Source organism: Hippocampus guttulatus, chromosome 6 (genome assembly GCF_054856545.1).
Source record: "Hippocampus guttulatus isolate MCC_2025c chromosome 6, RoL_Hgut_1.0, whole genome shotgun sequence".
NCBI lineage: Eukaryota > Metazoa > Chordata > Actinopteri > Syngnathiformes > Syngnathidae > Hippocampus > Hippocampus guttulatus.
The window spans coordinates 13,427,127-13,446,032 of NC_141266.1; the positions used below are offsets into that span (position 1 = coordinate 13,427,127).

At 42.4% G+C, this 18,906-nt stretch overlaps 2 protein-coding genes and 1 long non-coding RNA gene across 4 annotated transcripts; 1 reads left to right on the forward strand and 2 right to left on the reverse strand.

Moving 5' to 3' along the window:
* Window positions 1-5,679: 5,679 nt before the first annotated feature.
* Window positions 5,680-10,982, reverse strand: LOC147203583 (ferroportin). 2 transcript variants are annotated; one of them, XM_086113778.1, is made up of 8 exons: window positions 10,874-10,982; window positions 10,703-10,770; window positions 9,184-9,343; window positions 8,745-8,860; window positions 8,450-8,576; window positions 8,120-8,374; window positions 7,028-7,702; window positions 5,680-5,939 (listed from the first exon to the last, which is right to left on the reverse strand). In XM_086113778.1, the coding sequence occupies exons 1-8, from the start codon at window positions 10,974-10,976 to the stop codon at window positions 5,680-5,682; spliced, it is 1,764 nt and encodes a 587-aa protein (XP_085969904.1). In that variant the 5' UTR covers window positions 10,977-10,982. The 2 variants fall into 2 exon arrangements, with proteins under 2 accessions (XP_085969904.1, XP_085969902.1); XM_086113776.1 differs by having other exon boundaries at window positions 8,120-8,576.
* Window positions 5,727-13,646, forward strand: LOC147203584 (uncharacterized). The gene is made up of 4 exons (XR_015101200.1): window positions 5,727-5,838; window positions 8,151-10,753; window positions 10,864-10,991; window positions 13,445-13,646. It is a non-coding gene; the product is annotated as an uncharacterized LOC147203584 (long non-coding RNA).
* On the reverse strand, window positions 13,074-18,774 carry slc6a19b (solute carrier family 6 member 19b). The gene is made up of 12 exons (XM_086113775.1): window positions 18,410-18,774; window positions 16,689-16,829; window positions 16,478-16,615; window positions 16,211-16,392; window positions 16,007-16,117; window positions 15,664-15,776; window positions 15,468-15,596; window positions 15,229-15,385; window positions 14,648-14,852; window positions 14,383-14,542; window positions 13,637-13,799; window positions 13,074-13,548 (listed from the first exon to the last, which is right to left on the reverse strand). The coding sequence occupies exons 1-12, from the start codon at window positions 18,606-18,608 to the stop codon at window positions 13,369-13,371; spliced, it is 1,878 nt and encodes a 625-aa protein (XP_085969901.1). The 5' UTR covers window positions 18,609-18,774; the 3' UTR covers window positions 13,074-13,368.
* Window positions 18,775-18,906: the final 132 nt, after the last annotated feature.

Below are 18,906 nucleotides of genomic sequence, written 5' to 3' on the forward strand. Positions count from 1 at the left end.
CAATTTACCAGTTGAATTTTTATGACTTTTGACATGTGCTGCAAGGTTAGTTAAAAAAAGGTGAAGCTGGGCAGAGTGAGAAGGGAGGGTGCACTGTCTCTCTATTCGAAGATACAAATGAACCATTTATGAAGAATGACACGATTTACCTTCAAAACACTGTAGTAAATAAAAATAAAGATTTCTTCCGCTTTGTGCTCAGGTTGATTTTTGAAGACATCACATTAATGATCCTCAAGTCATGAAAAATGGTCACCTGACTACAGTTTGTCCTGTTAGTTTTTCTTCTGAATGAGGATATGGGATCTGGCCGCTGTCATGTACAGAGCTGGATCTATTCTGTGAGAAAGATGGCTTTTGCCCACCCCTAAAAATCCTCAACTATTTGCCTTAAAACCTTTAACAGAAAGCTGATGAAATGAACTTGACCATATGAACATTATATAACTGCTTTCCTGACTGACTTTATCATGTTTCAAAAAGTTGAAATATTTTGGAGCATGAAAGTGGCCCTTTCATGCCTCCAGTTTTCTGTATGTGGCCCTCAAACGAAAATGTTTGGACATCCCTGGTATCGACTGACCAAGGACATTCATTTTTTTCTCCCCATGTGACCATTTTATCTATTAGGGTTCTATCGATTTGTCCAGAGTCAGCAGCAAACGCTTGACTGCGTCCTTACAAGGCCATTCACTTGTGCCGGCGTCCCATATGTGCTGACACATCAAAGTGCCGCGTGGAAAAAAGGGTTCGCAATTTCAGTTGCTCTTTCTTGTCTTGCACCTTTTACCCTTTCACTTGTTTACGAAAACACAATCTGAGTATTCTTACTTCTATGTTTTCCTTCAGCAAGCAAATTCTGAATTTCCCCGATTATCTAGGCCGGCTGAAGATTCAGAACTACTTTCAAGCGATGACCAAAGTATGGCCACCAGACTGCACTTTCTGAAAGGCTATCATGCAAGGGCACAGGTGGGAGTTAATGCTCTAACTCCCACATGCATGTGTCTGAGGCTCCTGCCACCAGGTTAAATCCAAAAGGTAAGCAGAGCTGCATTGATTGTTATTGGATTCACACATTAGTGTTAGCGAACAGTGTTTGCTTCTGGTAAGTGTCACAAACTTGATTGCTCTGTGAAGTTGTCGGACGGGTGAGAGTGGGTATTTGTGTTTGGTGATGTGTTAATCTCTGCGCTGGGCTCCCGCAAGTTGAAGTTATGCTTGCCTTTTCAGTCGTAACTCCACTTGCAGTCGTCATAGTAACCAATTGTGTATTTGCCACTAGACCAGCAGTACTGCTTATGGGGCAGAGTGCGCAGTTGCAAACTTGCACTAGACAGGGCATCCTTTTAAAATAAATGTCAGCCAGACAAGAAATAGGGTGTGTTGAGTTGAATACAATCCTTCAAAAATGGTGAATTTAGACAAAAGCGAGTCTCAGGCATGTTGTTGAGCCACTCAGGAACTGTTTTCAAACATTGCACAAAATATGTCTTATGTCTATTAAAATACATTTGAAAAAGAAACACTTTACATTTCTCAACTGTACCAAAGCAACTGATCAGAACCGTAAAATGCAATTGAGTAGCCTGTATGAGAGTGATAAGTCGTGACGCGTAGGGGTGTATGTTGTGTGTTTTCATGTGCGCATTAGAATTCTGATGACTGAGGAGAGAACGCTCTTCCTCAGCCTCTGGGTTGTGGCCCTGCAGGAGCAGAGGCGCTTGTCAGAGGGGAGCTGAGTGAAACAGTCTGTTTATTTGTCGGGGTGGCCGATGTCTTTGATGATTTTCTTGGCTCTGGACGGGCACCTTGCGGTGTCGATGTCCTGGTGCAAACGGGCATATTTCCATTCCCATTGTCCAGGTGGTAGGATCGAGGATTTAAGCAATGGCCTCATCAGTTCTTCTGTTAGGGCACTAGGAGAAGTGAAGGAGGTGGGAAGCGATGAGCAGAATAAGTCATTAATGAGTCTTTCATTCGGAAATGACCTCATGCAAAGACGAAATGCAGCTCGTCTTCCACTGTACATTTCATCATGCTGCATTCTTTTTCTTTTTTTTTTTGCTGTTGTTTATTATCGTTGGCACTGCTCTTCTAATCTAGATCACAGTCATCTGGCCCTCCATCTCCTTTCATGTGGTCCATGCCAAAGATTTCCACATAGTTCCCTTGTTTTCTCTTCGTAACTCGACCGAGATAGTTAATAACCAGATGCAGGTGCAATTATGTAACCTGATTTGCTGATTATTAGGTTTCCCTCACTCAACAACACAACAGGGAAAGAAAGTGTAACTGTCCCGTGCTCTGACCTCATGCCCGTGAACAAACTCACTGCAGCTCAGCCTCCGCCGTGCCCATTGAGACCCTTTTGGCAGAACGTCGGTCCTGTCAACTTACTTGAAATGCAAAAAGGAAATATTCGAGCGGTTGGTGTTTCATTTTAAATGGAATGTTATCTGTAATCTATTTACAGAAAACATAAACTCTCTGTGAATCGAACTATGACCTTAGAACAAAGGTACGTGACAGAACAGTGATATTTATTTATTTTGCATACCGTTACACCTCCAGTGATTATACATTTGTGTGATTTCAATCTTTATGTGTTGCAGCCCTTCCTGTTCTTGATGTTTTCTGATTTTCTCATACCTTGCATGATGTCATGCACGGCAGGGGTTCACTCTTTAGATTTTTGTATGACTTTAGAGCAGTGGTTCTTAACCTTGTCAGAGGTACCGAACCCAACCAGTTCTTATGCACATTCACCGAACCCTTCATTAGTTAAAAACAAAAATATGACTTTTTACAAATTCAAGACAGAAAAAAGTAAATTAAAAAAAGACTTAAGGATACGTTTGATCCCGACATTCACACGTTGACTACTGAGCGGACTAAATTTCCCGCAGCACTGATTGACCAAGCAATGTAATCATTTGCAGCCAGTGATGGCCAAGCGGGCATGTCACAACTAATTGACATGTTGAGTCGGTGTGTGTTAACCTCCATGGCCTCCATGAAACCGATTCACCGAACCTCTAGGGTTCGATCAATGCCAGGTTAAGAACCACTGCTTTAGAGGCATATTGACTTCCAAGAAAATGTTGGTCAAATTCCCAAATTGTATGATCTCATGGGCATTTGGACTAAGAGGTATATGACTGTATCATACGCAGGGAGACAAAGGACGTCGCCAGCCTTGAATATCTACGAACAGCTTGGTACTTTCTTTGTAGAGTCCTTTTCTAGTTTCTCAATGAGGCAACCGCAGCTTCAGTGTGCTACCACTGACCCAGTTTCTAAAGTAAACGAGTTTCAAAGTGAGAATGCCTCAAGTCAGGCTTGTTAGTGTGGGCATGTTAATCAGGGAATAGCACGAAAAGCATTGGGGATGCTGTAAGGCCTGAAGCAGCAGGAGGAGGATGTGATGAAAGCTCATTTTGCTTGTTGCGCTTTTTCATTTAGACCCAAATCTTTCAACCTCTGCTTATCTTTTGGTTTACTGTATTACACGTGTGGCATGCCTTCTTATGTCCTATCTTTCACGCATAAGCTCCACTGCTTGAAAACAACTGCAAAACAGAGTCGATACATAAATCAATATTGCCATTAAAAAAAAAGAGACAAGAATCACAACAGACTTTTCATCAATCATACACATAAAAAAACACTTTTTAAAATATAAATTAAAAAATAGTAGACCAAAATACTGACAGATTAGGTGATTTTTTTTCTCACAATTTTGGTGTTTTTTTTTTGTGATATGCCCACAGAAGGGAGGAAAAGAGATTTTAACCGAAGATCATAAGTCGGAACTTACTGCCACAGAGTAACTGGCTGGTTCTGGCTGCTCAGTGCTATACAAGCAGAAAAAGGGCTCCTTGGAGTTCTTTTCCAACGGCGCCGGTGAAACAACCCCAATTTTTTTTTGTAACATGTGCTAACATAGGAGTAAAGTCATAATCAATGTAAATGTAAATGAATAAAACATTGGAATGGGGGAAACATGGCAAGCGGTAACAGAGTGGGCCTCCTTGTGCTGCATGTATGTGATCTCATACTGCTGTGTCAATTAAATGGTGTTTGTGCTTCCACATTCAACACTTGAGACTCAAAACGAGGGCAAACTCCACAAGAAAATGAAAATCAAAAAAAGCTTCATTAATTGCATCACTACCAATACAAAGCCATCAGGGCAGACGTTATCAGCGTGCACGGCTTCCTGTTTCCTCTCCATGTCTGTCGGGCTGTCAACGGGCGACTGGTTTTACGTCATCTTAGTTTTAGTATGTAGTTTCATTGTACAATGGTTAACGTAGCTATCTGAAATTTTAAAGGTGATCTAAAAATTATTTCGAAAGGCTTTTTAAATTGGTGTGCAGTTGACGAAGGTTGAATGACACCAGCAATTTGAGTCAGGATCAAATGAATTCACTTTGCATTATTTTCCACGAGAAAGGAAAGGAAAACAACCAATGTCAATGAATTGAGTTCTACCTGAAAGGTTCTGCTGTACTTCTCCAAATTGATGATGTTACCGGTAGTTGTAGTCCGTGTTCAGTGTGAAATGGGTAAGCCAATTAGCATCGCCTTATTTCGCTTTTGACCATACTTTTAGCAAGTTCACCATCATAAATTTCACATTACAGCAGTTTTCTTTGCCGCTCTACAGGCATCATGTCAAGACAAAAATGTCATTTTACTAGTTCTTTATTATTTATCATGAGGAGGATATCAGTCAAACATAAACACTGACAACACACGATATGTCGAGGTGACAGGAAAATGATACAAATATATTGCAGAGGTGATGCTGGTTGTGGGCTGTGTAAGGAGGCAATATGAAAACATAGAGTAGCTGTCTTCATGCTCTTTGTCGAGGTGAGGTCATGATGGGCCCATTTGAAGTATGAAAGTGTGGTTGAACACTCCCTGTAGGAGTGACAGTGTTGATTTCAAATATTTTGAAAAATATCGACTAACCCGATTATGTGTTGTTGTTTTTTAAATACACATGCCATTGGAGATCAGTTTTGTGTTCTATAGCACTCAGGACCATACGTTTATCTGGGGGTTTTTTTGGCCGTTAAAAAGGGCGCTGCCTCTCTTACTTTTATTTCGGGTTTATTTCATACGATCTCATGTGCAATTCCCTTTATTTTCCTTAATTGGAAATCCTGGAATATTTCCAAGTGGGTGGATCAGTACCGTCTTGTATAATGCCCGTCTTTCTTAGCAATGCATCAGCGTTTGCCTCACAACAGCGGTTCTTTTGTACATGCAGTTTAAAAAAAATGTCATCATCCATCCACTTTCATAGCGAAAGCTTTCAAAGGTTCATTGAAAGCCTTGCGGTAATCCTTTGGGGTTTACTCCTGTTGTAAATTCCACTAGGACATCACCCCCGGAGGTTTCATTGCTGCATTTACCGCGGCCATTCATATTCATGATACACTGTTGCTCCCATTCTATTGCACCTGAGTTCTGGTTTGCTGCTTTATCGCATGCAGGCCCTGCAGGGAGGAAGCAGCTGAGGTGAGACAGAGACCCTGGCTGTGGTGTGCGGAAATGAATGGCTAAGTCACGGAACGGGAGGGACACATTCATTTCACATGGTCAGAGCGGACTCGGTGCTGGTAAAGCATCTCGTGCTTGAATTTGGGGGCCTTGTCTCCCCTTTTAGGTGTCCAGGCGACGTTTTCTCTTGGCTTTGTGCGCATACAGGAAGTACATTGTGTGTCCAGTGGTGATGAAGAGCACAGAAATGAGAACTAGGATACCAAAATGCTGTGGCTGTGGAGCAGAGATGACCATTATGAAGTGGAGCAGGTCCATCAGGTAATTCATAGAGCTCTGCACCCCATTTATAACACCTCGCTCGGACTCACAGATGTTCTCCTGCAACAGCTGGGTGACTGTCAGGTCAAAGGACCACAAACCTGCAACACAAGTGACAGTGGGCTTGAAAGAAATAACCAGGGTAGCAGTTGATTTGTAATTGTGACAGTGTATATCATAATGACCGCCTGCGCATGATATCCAAAATCAAATATTTTGCCTTTACAAAGAAGGTGCTGTTTTGATTGACAGTGCCAGAATAGGTAGTTTGCGATGGTACTGCCTACTGCATCATAATGAAAGCTATTACGGATACCTCAAACACGAAAGAGTGAAAAATATTAGCCACAGCTCTGATTGCGATGCAGTTCACTTTTACATCACAGCAAGCTAGGACCACAACAAATAGCATATTGTGAGATCATGCCTCTCTGACAGTATGAATCATAGCTGAACACTTTTACCTGTGCATAGGCAGAAAATTTGTGTTTGATACAGTATCATTATATTGTCCAATTAGTGATTGTGGCTGGTCGGTGTGCACGGTAATATTAAATTAACACACGGTGAGAAATTGCTTCAGATTCCCTTCTTTTTTTTTTTTTTTTTTGCCTTATTTGTACGAAAACTGAAAGCCAAATATTCACGACGGTGCGTTATGTATGTGACCCTAAATGCATTTTTGATGTGGATTTAAAAAGTCTTGACTCTTTTCTTGCACATCGGGATTTTGAGATATTCTCCTTTACGTTTTACCAATCAAAGCTAGTGCAACATGGAATTCACCGTGCATAATAATTTATAAGGGATAACTTTTAAGAAAAAAAAATCCATCTGCTGGTGGACAGCAACTCTGCTGGTTACAGGCAAATGCACTATCATTTGCCTTTCACATTCCTGTAGGCAAGTTGTGTCCTGCGGTCAGTTCTAATCAAATTGATGTGATAGCTAATCGCCACATCTACAGAGCTGCTTTCATCTTTTATATCATAAGGTCATCAATTTACAAAACTTTTCCCTCACATTCCAGCTGCCTTATATGGTTGCCTACTGGTAATTGAGAGACTTTTTGGATTTAAACAGGTTGGCAGACATTAAGAATTGATTGTGGCATTTCACAATGGCGAAATTAATATGTTCAGTGGTGGATGCACTATGTAAAAGTAAATGTTTAAGCGCATCCGCTCACCGATGCGTGCCGTGATGACCCCCATGAACAAGAGGATAATGGAGATGTAAGATTCTGGCGCGCTACCGGAGGGCACGTTGTCAAAAAGCACAGTGTTGTTGGTCCAGTGGATGGAGGAACGGTCGGGTAGGAGTGGTTGATTGCTGCCCCCCCTCGAAGCAGAAGTGTGTTTTTGTCTTTGGTTCGCCATGCCTCCAAGCTCCGAGGAGGAATTTGAGGTAAAGTAGGGCATGAGCAAGCTAAGATCCATGGGGCTGCCGGGGGCAAAGACGGAGCACACACACAGGAGCAAGCAGCCCAGGTGGAGGCAGCTGGAGATGATGCCCGTGTTGATCAGACCGTATGTCTTCCTCAGTCTCGTAAACATGACGGTGCCCATCAGACCAGTGATGGCCGATACGCCCATCAGCACACTGAGGAAGGAGCCGCTTATGCCCTGAGTGTAGGCGTAGCCGGTGGTGATGCAATCAAAGCCCAGTACGGTAGTGTAGAGGAACGCCAGGCCCATTCCCGCCAGGAAGACCGGCTGTTGATAGTAGGACCTCCATCCGTCCTTGCAGGTGCTCACCAGCCAGCGAAACCTCCGCGAGCACAGTGGGAGATAGGTCATTTCTTTTAGGCGGAGCCTCGCATCACTGTCGCCTTCTGCCACAGGCTGAACGACTTGACCTTCACCTGATGACAAATAATACGTCAGTTAGACAATATGTGTAGGACAGGCTTGCGCGATAAAAAATTACTGACAAGAAGCAGTCTTTTTTGAATTTCACATACAATTCTTGTTCACAACGATCAGAAAAAAAAAACATATGTAACTCTTAATATGCAAAATAATTTCATGGCCTGTCGCTATTGCACTACGACTGGGGAAGAATTTGGAAACAAAAAAATCTTTTGAGTTATATTTTTATACTGATTCAACTAAAATTGGTATGGCCATTGCAAAATTGCAGTAGTTATTTTTTTCTCACAAGTCAATTTTTTTTTCTTCACAGCTTACCAGATAAACAAAATTCCCTGATTAGCTGTTGTAAGACTTATTAAGAGTGGATTCATCGACAGTGTATTTGAAGTGAAATCACAGCATCGTACCTTGCGATCCGCTTCTGCTCATCCCTTGCAGATTGGCCAGGTCCACCTCCGCCGTTGGTGGTTTGACAGAAAGAGCGGGGACGATGCGGTACACCCGGGACAAGAAGAAAAACTCCACAATGAGAGACACGAGGTTCCATCCCAAGATGAAGCCACACCCAACGACATTGGAGGCCAGGGTCATGACCTGTCCCACGGCGAGCGGGGCCAGGATGTTCGTCACCTGATCTATCCGCCTCATGGTGGCATTCATTCCTTTTTTCAGGATCAGGGAGGTTGAGGTTAATGCACTTGCGTGCCCGCCGTGACCTCGTGCAAGAGTCGTCTTACCAGCGAGGTGGCCGCGATTGTAGCCGGTGATGACTATGATCCAGTCCCGCTGGATGGCAATGGTCAGCGCAGTGCTTGCAAGGTTTGCCACATCTGCCAGGACGATCACCACCGTATAACAAACCACCTTGTGTAAGTTTTGCGATGCGACATGTTATTATGGAAGCACAGACGGATTGCAGCCACAAGCTCACAGCACAGAGGGAAACGACAGCAGCGATAATCACCGCCATTATTCTGTTCTTGAATGTGAGTGAATTGACATGCTGTCATTATGTCGGTCGGGTGTACTCACAGTAAGCCAGCCATCCCAGATCTGCTCAATCCTTTGCTTATATGAGAACACCAACATGAGCACAATGCTACAGATGGTCACTGAGATGTTCTGGATGAATAGAGATGCATGCGCAACTGAAGTAAAAAAAAGAAAACAAAAAGAAAGAGAAAAAGAGTCTTAGGGCCTGGTTGATATCTTCATATACGCAAGCTGACTTAAACCAGATGTTGGTAACTGTGAACGGTGTGCCTCGCCGGTTTTGAGTGTCGAAATCAAATCAGGAAATGATTCACACTTAAGACGCCGAAAGGCGAATGCAATTTACCACATGGCGGGATGGCAAGCCAGCACACGGCCCAGCCTCAAGATTGAGATGCACTGATTTATCACCCGCTCGCCTGATGCACAGTCATGCATGGAAAAAATTTCAGGTGGGTGTGAAATTGCTGCCGCATACCTTTATTCCTGGGATTGCGATCAACCCAGTCTCCGATCAAAGCTCCGAGCAGGAGCACCGAGCCAGCTACCACTAAGCCGAAGACTGCAGTCAACAGCAAGTTACGTCCGTACAGCTCAATCAGGAACACAGAGATGGCAAAGTGCCACATTCGGTCGCCCTGATTAACACAACATGAACATTGTTATGTTTTTGTTAGCAGTCATAGCTGAAGTCAGCTCAAATGAGAATACATATGAATCGTAACTCAAAAATAATATCCTGTGCATCACTGCGGTATGATTTGCTTCACCAGCTCATTCATCCATACCTTCCATAGTAGTTGCTAATCTTGGTGGACGAGCCAGGATGCCAAGGGCCGTATTTTAAAGGACGGGTGCATGTGCGCTCGCCGTAAAAACGGGTATATCTTCATTTTCGTGCCGGGGCAAGTCTTATTGGTAGGCCGCGCTGCGCCTCACGGACTGAAGGTGGACATTTTCTATTCCACGCCCCTGGTGCATCTGACAATTTGGTGATAGACAGTAGACTAGACCTTTGAGTAGGTGTGTTGTGGGCCAGGTTTTGGAACGTGGTTTTGTTAGATTTGGTTTCGGCGCAGGCAGACAGATTCTGCGCTCCTTTGATATGCGTGGTGGATCTCATTGTATATTTTTTTTACTCCACCAAATGAGTTTGTGTAAAGGAATGCGCCTCTTGTGCGGCAATTATTAAGGGAATGAATGAAGTCTCCTCAATGAGCTGTGGAGCAAGTCGGCTGTATTCACACCCACAACGGTGCAAACTGCCGGTTTCTAACTGCGGCAAGCCACGTGCCATACTTGCGCCGGACACGAATATACAGCGCATGGTGTGGAATTGATAAGAAAAAATGTTATAAGAATGTACACCAACATAGGGATTTGCTATCAGTCAAGCCAATCATGCATTTGGGCAATATATGAGGAAATACAGTGCACTTCAAGACTTTACTGTACTTTGGCACATAAAAGAAATGAAAAGAAATGCATACCTGTCAACTTTTTGGAGCGCCAACCTGTATAAACTACCAAAAAAATCCTTATAATGAGCAAAAAATCCTTATAACATACCAAAGCATTTTATATGTCAAAATAACGGCAGAAAAAAACCCACGAAATTTTCAATGATATTTATTGTAGATCTCCATAAAACAATGTCTGGTTAATGTCTAATCATCATTCTACTTAGTGGCATTACTGTGTTCAGAGTTGTATTCCTGCGTTACTTTTTTCACCAACTCCAAATCATTTGGAGTTGGTGAAAAAAAAACGGAAATGTTCAGAATGCGTATGATTTGTGCGATACGGCCATATACGTAAGATTCACCACAAAATCCGTATGAACTATGGCTAAACCGTATGAGTTGACAGGTATGGAAATGTTTGTTTCTGCTTTGTGTGATACTGCCTTATGCTTTGCTCCCCACGTGTATTTGCATGAGTGTGTGTGTGCGTGTGCGTGTGCGTGTGCGTGTGCGCATGCAGGAGATGATTCTTACCCACATTGACAATGCTCCACTGACATAGATGAGGAACTTGGGACCCTTGAGGTAGATAAGCGCTGAACCTCATAAAAATAAAAAAATAAAGTATACAAATTGAATGGAGGTACTTAAGACATTATTTGAGTCTTGCCAATGTATTCCGTTTGTCTTCAAAGATGAACTCACCTGGTATGCTCCTGGCTTTTTTGGCTCTGGCATTCCTGATGTCGTCAGGCTCGAACTCCACCACAACGCCGCCACATTGGGAGGACTCAGCTCGCTGGGACATTGCCTATGGAAGATGGTAAACATGTTCACTCTTTTGTTAAAGTCGATGAAGTTCACATCAGCCCAAAGAAGTATGAAGTCGTTCAATGTATCCTACTGTGGCTCACGTGTTTCACGACCTCAACAAAAAGTCATAATAATATCTCCTGTGCATCGCATTGGAAAGCAGGAAACAAACAAGTTGTTTTTGCTGTTGAACAAATATTGCCTTTAGCTCAGAAAACTCAAAGGTAGGTGAGTCACCTTGTTTCTGGTCTTACACTCGATCTTTGCTGCTGATTCTTGATGTATGTTGTGCCATATATCCTACATTGGGATGCTCGTGTTTCCTGAGAGCTGGAATTCAAGCCGTAGTAGTCTGAAAAGCTTAATAGCATCCCAGTACTCAAGTGCACCATTGTATGAAAGTGCCAGAAAAGCAGAACAGGCAGTGGGACAACAAAGGCAGCCAGCATATTCCATAGCACGTGACGGCGGCGAGGACAATGTCACCGTCCGCCCACTCCACAAAAAGGACAACTGCGTGACTGGTCCGGCTCAAAAAGGACACATGCATGCTCCTCGCGCACACATACGTGTAGATGCGCACACACATACTGTAGGCGCAAACACTTTTTTCTCTTATATAGTGTTCTATGTTGAGATGAGAGGCAGTTGTGGCATTCACAATAGTTGTATTGACCTCGCCGGCTCTAGAAAATTGGATTTGGATTTGATTGACACGTTTGATTGACATTTTTACAAGCATGCTGACATCGTTACCATTTATTTGTTAAATACATGCACTGAATGTGGATTGGTAATTACACAGACAAACTCGGGCCGGTGGACTGAGAGAGGGAGGGCTCCACCGCTGTGGGAGTGGTCACAGCTGAGTTTAATTATAGCCAGTCATTTCCTTTTAAATGCAGTGAACTCGTCATGCATTAGTTTCTCGACATGTCAGAAGCACAGTGCACACTTGGAGACTGACCCCTACTCTGATTGTTCACGTGCCCACCCATAACTGTGCTTCCCAGTGGAATGATTTAAAACATAATATAATGATTCAGAGGGTTTGATGCCTGCTGTTTACATATTTTTGAATGAAATATGTCGTGGTAAACCAGCTGTGGAACCTGCGCCCATGATGATGCGGCCTGAGCAGGTGCAAGGTTTAAATCGACTTTGTGCTCCCAAATTGCCACTTCGGCAGGTGCTGCTTCGTCTGCACCGTCCAGCTTGACAGTGAATGGTCTGTCAAACTGGCAAACACGCACAAGTCTTGCAGAGATACAAAAATCAGGATAGCTCAGGTGCTCTCTCAGCTCTAAATGTGAATCTGTGTAAGAGAGAGTGAATGATAAAGCTACCCGTCACACGTGTATCATTTATTGGAAGCTCAGCAAAACCTAAACGGAGAAAAAAACTGTCAAAAATCCCATGGCACTACATTTCGGGTATGTGGTGCTGCTGTGGCTGGCGGGAACATAGTGTCGCATTATAATTCATCTCAATTATATATTAAAAAAATCTACGAGATTGCGTGTTTTTAATGACGTTGGTAAATCAGCATATGAAAGTGATGTAGGCAGGATTCTTTGAGTCTCTGGAACTTTAGTAGTTCACTTTAGGTGGGCTCTTCACATTTTCTTTTCTTTGCATCAGAGGTGTTCTATGATACATTCATGCCTTCATTAATTAATAAGAGGCTGTCCTTTGCCTTCATTTATTATTCGGCAAAATTGTTAATTTATATCACGAGGAGAAATACAATAGAATTAAGTGAGCAATCTCTGCAGTGTCCAGGGCGTTAGATGATTCCGTCTCAGGACTTTTCTTACAATAATGAATAAAGTCCCATGACATTTAAGTCAAAAATGATATCATGCATCACTTTCTAATGATGCAAACCATTACTTGTGCAATATAGCGTAACATTGCATGTGTATTTTAAAGGTCATTCTAAATTCTACCTTAACACTCATTAAATTATAATCATGGTGAAATCCCCGCAAAACTTGACACAATTTTTCAAACAATGTCATTATAAAACTGCAACCAAAGGTGCACAAAAGTTTATTACATACTTTTAATACAGTACACATTTAAACCGCAAACGCCGATATGAAGGACTTTACGTTTTTAATAGAAAGTACATAAACAAGACAAGATCAACGAATGAAGAAAAAAAGATTACCGAAAATAAACAACAGCAAAGCTGAACTGCAGCAGTTTGTTTTTTTTACTCTATTCACACGCCTCAAAAATACTTCACACTTAACACATCTCTACACTGACCCCTGCTGGACACACAGCTACAACATCTTAATTGACAGATTCATTCATAACACTGGAAAAATAAGTGTCTATACTGTTATAAAAATGGATTCGAACAAACGATATTATGCCAGCTATAATTTGGGCTTGTCATTGATTTGAATGGCGAGCTCTGACTTCTTTGTTGCCTTTGCCCTTAAACATTTGAAGAGTGCAATGAGGGGTACAGCAAGACTCGGGATGCCTGCCAGGATGAAGATTATCACATAGATCCACGGTGGATATGACTTCTCCTCCAGAGTTGGGAATTTCTCCTGCAAACAGTGTTTGTTATTAATGAGTTATAGACGGTGCAGAAGATCCTTATTCAGAATACTGCGAGACAGATGTTAATAAACGTACATATTCGAGATCCCAGGCTTTGTAAAAGACCTTTTCTGAGACTTTAGTGATGAAGTAAAAGATTACGATAAAGATCATGATGAGCGGACTGATGAATCTCCACGTAGCCTGCCAGAAAAGGTTTGGTTTGTGTCCAATCATGAACTCGATGTCTTCATTGAACCTGAGCAGACAAACACACAAAAAAAGTGCATGATGATTTAGGCGCGTTGACGTCATACTTATCAGTGTACTTGCTATTAGTGCCTGGACTCGAAGCCCAGATCTGCATTTGCATATTTCCTGATCATTTAATCCTGGATCCATTCGAATGGGTTACTATTTATACTTTTGCCGAAAAACATGTCAAAGTCCAAAACAAAAAAAAAAAAAGAAAAACCCAATGTGATTAGAACGGTAAATGGAGTGCCCTTACATCATGCCTCATGCCCTTTTGCATGCCTCAGATTCTCTTTTTGGAGTCTACCAAGACTGTATGCGACTGCTGCGCTAATGAAGCAGCAACCACCTCTGGAAAAGTTTTCATTTTCAGTTTTAAATAACTTAAGACCCTGTGCAGAGCCCAGTACAAGACCCGAGATTGAAGGAAATACCGCACAGGAGGGCAAAGAAAAGATTTATCGACATATACAGTATTTTTTTAACAATTATACATATACAGTATTTTTTTAACAATTTATACATAAATCGAAACACAATATTTTGGAAGGTGGAAATGCAATTCAAAATGAGACTATTTGAATTACCTGTCTATCCCGTATATGTAAACCACAGAGATCATCTCACAGAATCCAATGACGAGCAGTGGGATTGATCCTCCATACGTGTCGAATAAAGACAGCCAATAGTTCCCTGAGCCTTGGACAAAGATCAGGCCCACCAGACAGCAGACCACACATGTCACACCTGAGGAGATGAAAAAAAAATGTTTCCCAAGATTTACAAAAAAAAAAAAAACTAACCAAAAAAATCCATCACATCGGAAAAAGGTGTAAAGAGTGTGTGAGCTACCTGTGACGGCTTCTTTGGGCCACTTCTTCGGAAAAACCTTGAGGTCTTGCAAAGGTACCACAACGCCTTCGATGTTCCCAAACATAGATGATAGGCCGAGGCTGAAGAGCATGACGAAGAAGAGGACGGCCCACAGTGGGGAGAAAGGCATCTTGGTGATGGACTCTGTGAAGACGATAAACGCCAAACCGGTTCCTTCAACTCCCTAAGATAAAGAACAGACAATTTAGCAGCAAGTATGCTCCCAAAGCTGCCATCTTCAAACACAGTCAAGTTTCAAAGGAACAGTCACTTCCAGGATATTGCCTGCCTATTTTGGAGGAAAAAAAAGAACACACACACAATATCCCATAACAAGGAAGGCAACCTTTATAATCTGATCCAAGGTCACTGCCTTGCCGACGTTATCTTATGAACTGTACAGGGCAGGCAATCTTTTTTTTAAAAAAAAAGTTAACCACTATAAAATGTAACCGCAAAATCCGAATTTGACCCGAACATTTCCGTGGCTCAGTCATGTTTGACTCTAGATGTTCCACTATTGTTTCATTCAAAAACAAAAACAACTGTGGAATCGTTACCTCACTCAGAAACGTATTTAAATCACAAGAGCCCAGATCCAGTCCTTCAATAACGTCCTGATGCGTTGCATTGAGATGCCGTAAAGCCTCAGTGTAGTTGCTGTCAATGATGTGTCCCTCAGGAAGGTCAAATGTATTTAGGAGCATCAGGATGTTCCTGAAATGTAAAATACGGTATTTCAGCAGGTAGAAAGGACGCAGTTATACATTGATGTCAGAATGTGATGAATAACAATCACCCATTGATGCAGGTGTCATATTGTTGCGTTGCCCTGAAGCCGATGACTGTATAGATGACCGTCGCGGCGAAAATAGACGTGATGCCGTTTATTATAGAGATGATCACTGCGTCCTGTTCGCAGTTGTTACTGAAAGCATACACAGGTACAAGGTGAGGCTTGCGTGGTTCTAAAAGCTGTCAAAGGTCGGACTTACTGTACTGAGTTGTAGCTGGAGAAGGATATGAGGCCCCCAAAAGCCAGAGAGAAGGAGTAGAAGACCTGAGCACCTGCGTTCATCCACGTTGAAGGGTTAGCCAGCTCTTCGAGCTGCAGATTGGAAGCAATTCATCATGAACCTGATCTTAGGTTCGCACATGGAATTAAAACCCAATGATCGGCCCCCATGAAAACATGAACCAAGTAGTTGGATTCTTGCAATGTGGCCGGAGGAACTCTGATCAGGATGACGCCATTTGCGGTCGATGACACAACGGCAAAGGCATGCTCACCATTCAGTGGCATACCGCCTTACATGAGGGTGCTCCTAAAAAACTTACGTTAGGTGTGAATAGAAACTTGAGTCCACTCAAAGATCCCTTCAGCGTCAACCCCCTGACCAGAAAGATGGTCAGCACCACATACGGAAGAGTCGAAGTCACATATACGGCCTGCCAAGAGGAATCATACGTGATCTCTTTGTCTCAAACCAGACACAATGAATTGAAAGTCGAGGTTCCATCATTCGTCCCCTTATGCAGTACCTTGCCAGTGGTCTCGATACCTCGCACGATGCAAACGTAGAGCACAGCCCAGGCACATATGTGACATAGCAACATGCGCCATTGTATGCCGCCGTCATCAGAAATATTTGCAGTTGTGTTCAGAGTCTCCCTGTACCAGAAGTAGTCCACTGGGGAGCTCCTTGCACACTCGGAGACCAGGCCTGCAATTACGATGGTGTTGTTGTTGTTGTTCTTTTTTTGAAATTCCTCTGTGCAAGTATTCCCGAATATTCAGTGGAGACATACCTGTTAAATTTTCATTCATCGGACAGTGGCTCCAAGGCAGGGGGTCTTGGAATGAATTGAAGAAGTACCAAAGAATCCAAGCAATGATGGTGTTGTAATACAGGCTGATAGTCAGAGAGACACACATGGAGGCGATCCCTGTGAATACACGTTTTCATTTTGTTTAGGGTCCTCTAAGGACAACTTCAACGATACAATGAACGATGCTCACCAATCCCGGTCAAGTAAGGATGAATGGAGGACCACACCCCCAAACTGCCTCCCCTCAAACGCTGACCGATGGCGAACTCGAGATGAAGCAAAGGGATTCCCTCGAGAACCAGCAGGATTAGAAAGGGGATCATAAACGCCCCTGCACGGGAAACAGTTCAATGCTGTTATCTTTATTTACATCCTATCATATAGATGAGGATGGAATGACGCAAGCAAACATAAAAGCAGGCAGCTGATGCAGCCTGTTTTGCAAGCCAGAAAGCACATGCACTTTTACAAGAATGCCAGCCTTTGAACAGAATATAAAAAAGCCTTATCTTCCAGTGAGGAAATACGTATTGCTGGATCAGCAGCTTAAACAAGCTTGTACATGTAGCGGTAAGATACAGACGACAATAACATGCCCATCGTTCTTTGCGACTGCACTGGAGTTGAAAAAGGGTTACCGGATTTGTTTCTGAGCACACCGTTGAAACAATTCAATTGGGTTGCCTTCATTGTCCCCGTGGGGCGATTTGGTTGAAAGACCACAGTCATTACAAAATACAATGATGAGAAATGCACAACTAGATTACTACTCTATATACTGTTGACTAAAAAGGACATTACATAACCAATGCATTATACATTGTACTCTAGGTACATAAATTATACGGTATAAATTAAATAAATTAGAAGAGCCTGGGGGAAAATATGCATTTCAGCAGCTCAATTCAGAAAGTAGTCCTACTGAATAGTACTACACCATACACAGAGGGAAAATATTTGTTTCTCATTTTGATTAATTGGATTTAATTCTTGATCTCTGCAAACAGACAAAAATTGCCATCTCAAAGAAATTGAATGTGATGCAAGAAACATTCGTTATTTTATTAATGCAAAACTTATTTGAGCTTCTGGCCATGTACTTCATCAATCTATTCAACGTTTCAATTTTTAAACTGAATTACTGAAATGAATGTACCTTTCTGTGATTTAAACAAAACTCCTGCCCACATTAAATTATGACCTGTCACAATCACAATTCAAATAATAAAGCAAAAATAAATGGACATGCTTAATGATAAAAAAATAATAAATAAATCAAACTCAAACTCATTCAGATCATTGTGCCCGCTCTTGCTTGCAAAAGCATTTCAAACATGTCTGACATCTCTCAGTTATCTCTTGTGCAAATACCTCTTCGAGGAACTCTTTGCAAGTATGTGCCAAAAGTATCTGCTCTCTGGAACTGTTCATTTTTCTTTTCACCTTGACTAAGGTCCCACTTTCCCAAGGCAAAACCCAGTACATACACTGCTATGCTTCACACTGGGCACGCTGTTCTTTTGCTGTCCGATTTTGTTTTGCATACCGTACGGCATTATGGCAAAAGTGTTCAAGGATGGCTCCTCTATACAGTCGTGAGTCGTGAGGTGGGGGGGGGGGGGCAACCACATAAAAATATGCATGTAAGATTGTTGTCACATGTTGGACACAGCCCCTACTTGCCAGAAATTCCTGTAGCCTCTTTAATGTTATTTTTCAAGTAAATTGAACTGGTTATAGTTGACATTACAGGTCAAAAATCTTCTCACAGGATTCATCTCGGTTTTATTCATTTCAAAACGAAACAAGCAAACAAAAAATGGTCATTTTAATAGTGTAGAGTTAAATATCATCATTTAGCAAGACCACACAATATTACAAAGAATACACTGTGTATGGTTGTAAACTCACCTCCTCCATGACTCTGACACAAATAGGGGAAGCGCCACACATTTCCCAGTCCCACACAGAACCCGACGCAGGTCAGCATATACTGTGCTTTGTTCTCCCATTTGGGCCTGTCACCCGCCTCGTCCTGTTCCAGCTTGTCCAGCTGCTGGTGCGACAGTATCCTGTCATCCAGGCCCGCGTTGGGGACTGTGAGCTTCATGATCTGTCAATAAACACGATGCTAGGGCGACGCACTTTGCTGTTCCTGGGATGTAAATGATGGACTATATAGTGGATCTCTGTTACATATTGACAGGGAGCTTGAAGCCGGAGGTGTGACATCTTTTGAAGCCCACCCATGAAACTTAAGTACCGGTGGTGTCTTATCTGACAGCGACAGGTCATTGCTCTTGTAAACATTTATGGGAAAACGTATCGTTTTAGTAGTATTTACCGTACAGGGTGGCCTTCAAGGCTTTGGTAATCACTGTCTCAGCACAACTCACTGTGTACAAACC

Excerpts from the sequence above, each read along its gene's own strand:
- slc6a19b (XM_086113775.1), bottom strand. The coding sequence starts at position 18,608 with ATGAAGCTCACAGTCCCCAACGCGGGCCTGGATGACAGGATACTGTCG. Across the intron at positions 15,777-16,006 it reads AGTTTCTATTCACACCTAAC|CTCGAAGAGCTGGCTAACCC; the intron begins GTAAGTTTTTTA and ends TCCAATCTGCAG. Across the intron at positions 13,800-14,382 it reads TACATATACGGGATAGACAG|GTTCAATGAAGACATCGAGT; the intron begins GTAATTCAAATA and ends TTGTCTGCTCAG.
- LOC147203583 (XM_086113776.1), bottom strand. The coding sequence starts at position 10,976 with ATGTCCCAGCGAGCTGAGTCCTCCCAATGTGGCGGCGTTGTGGTGGAG. Across the intron at positions 8,861-9,183 it reads TCGCAATCCCAGGAATAAAG|TTGCGCATGCATCTCTATTC; the intron begins GTATGCGGCAGC and ends TTTTTACTTCAG. Across the intron at positions 5,940-7,027 it reads GGTCATCACGGCACGCATCG|GTTTGTGGTCCTTTGACCTG; the intron begins GTGAGCGGATGC and ends CTTGTGTTGCAG.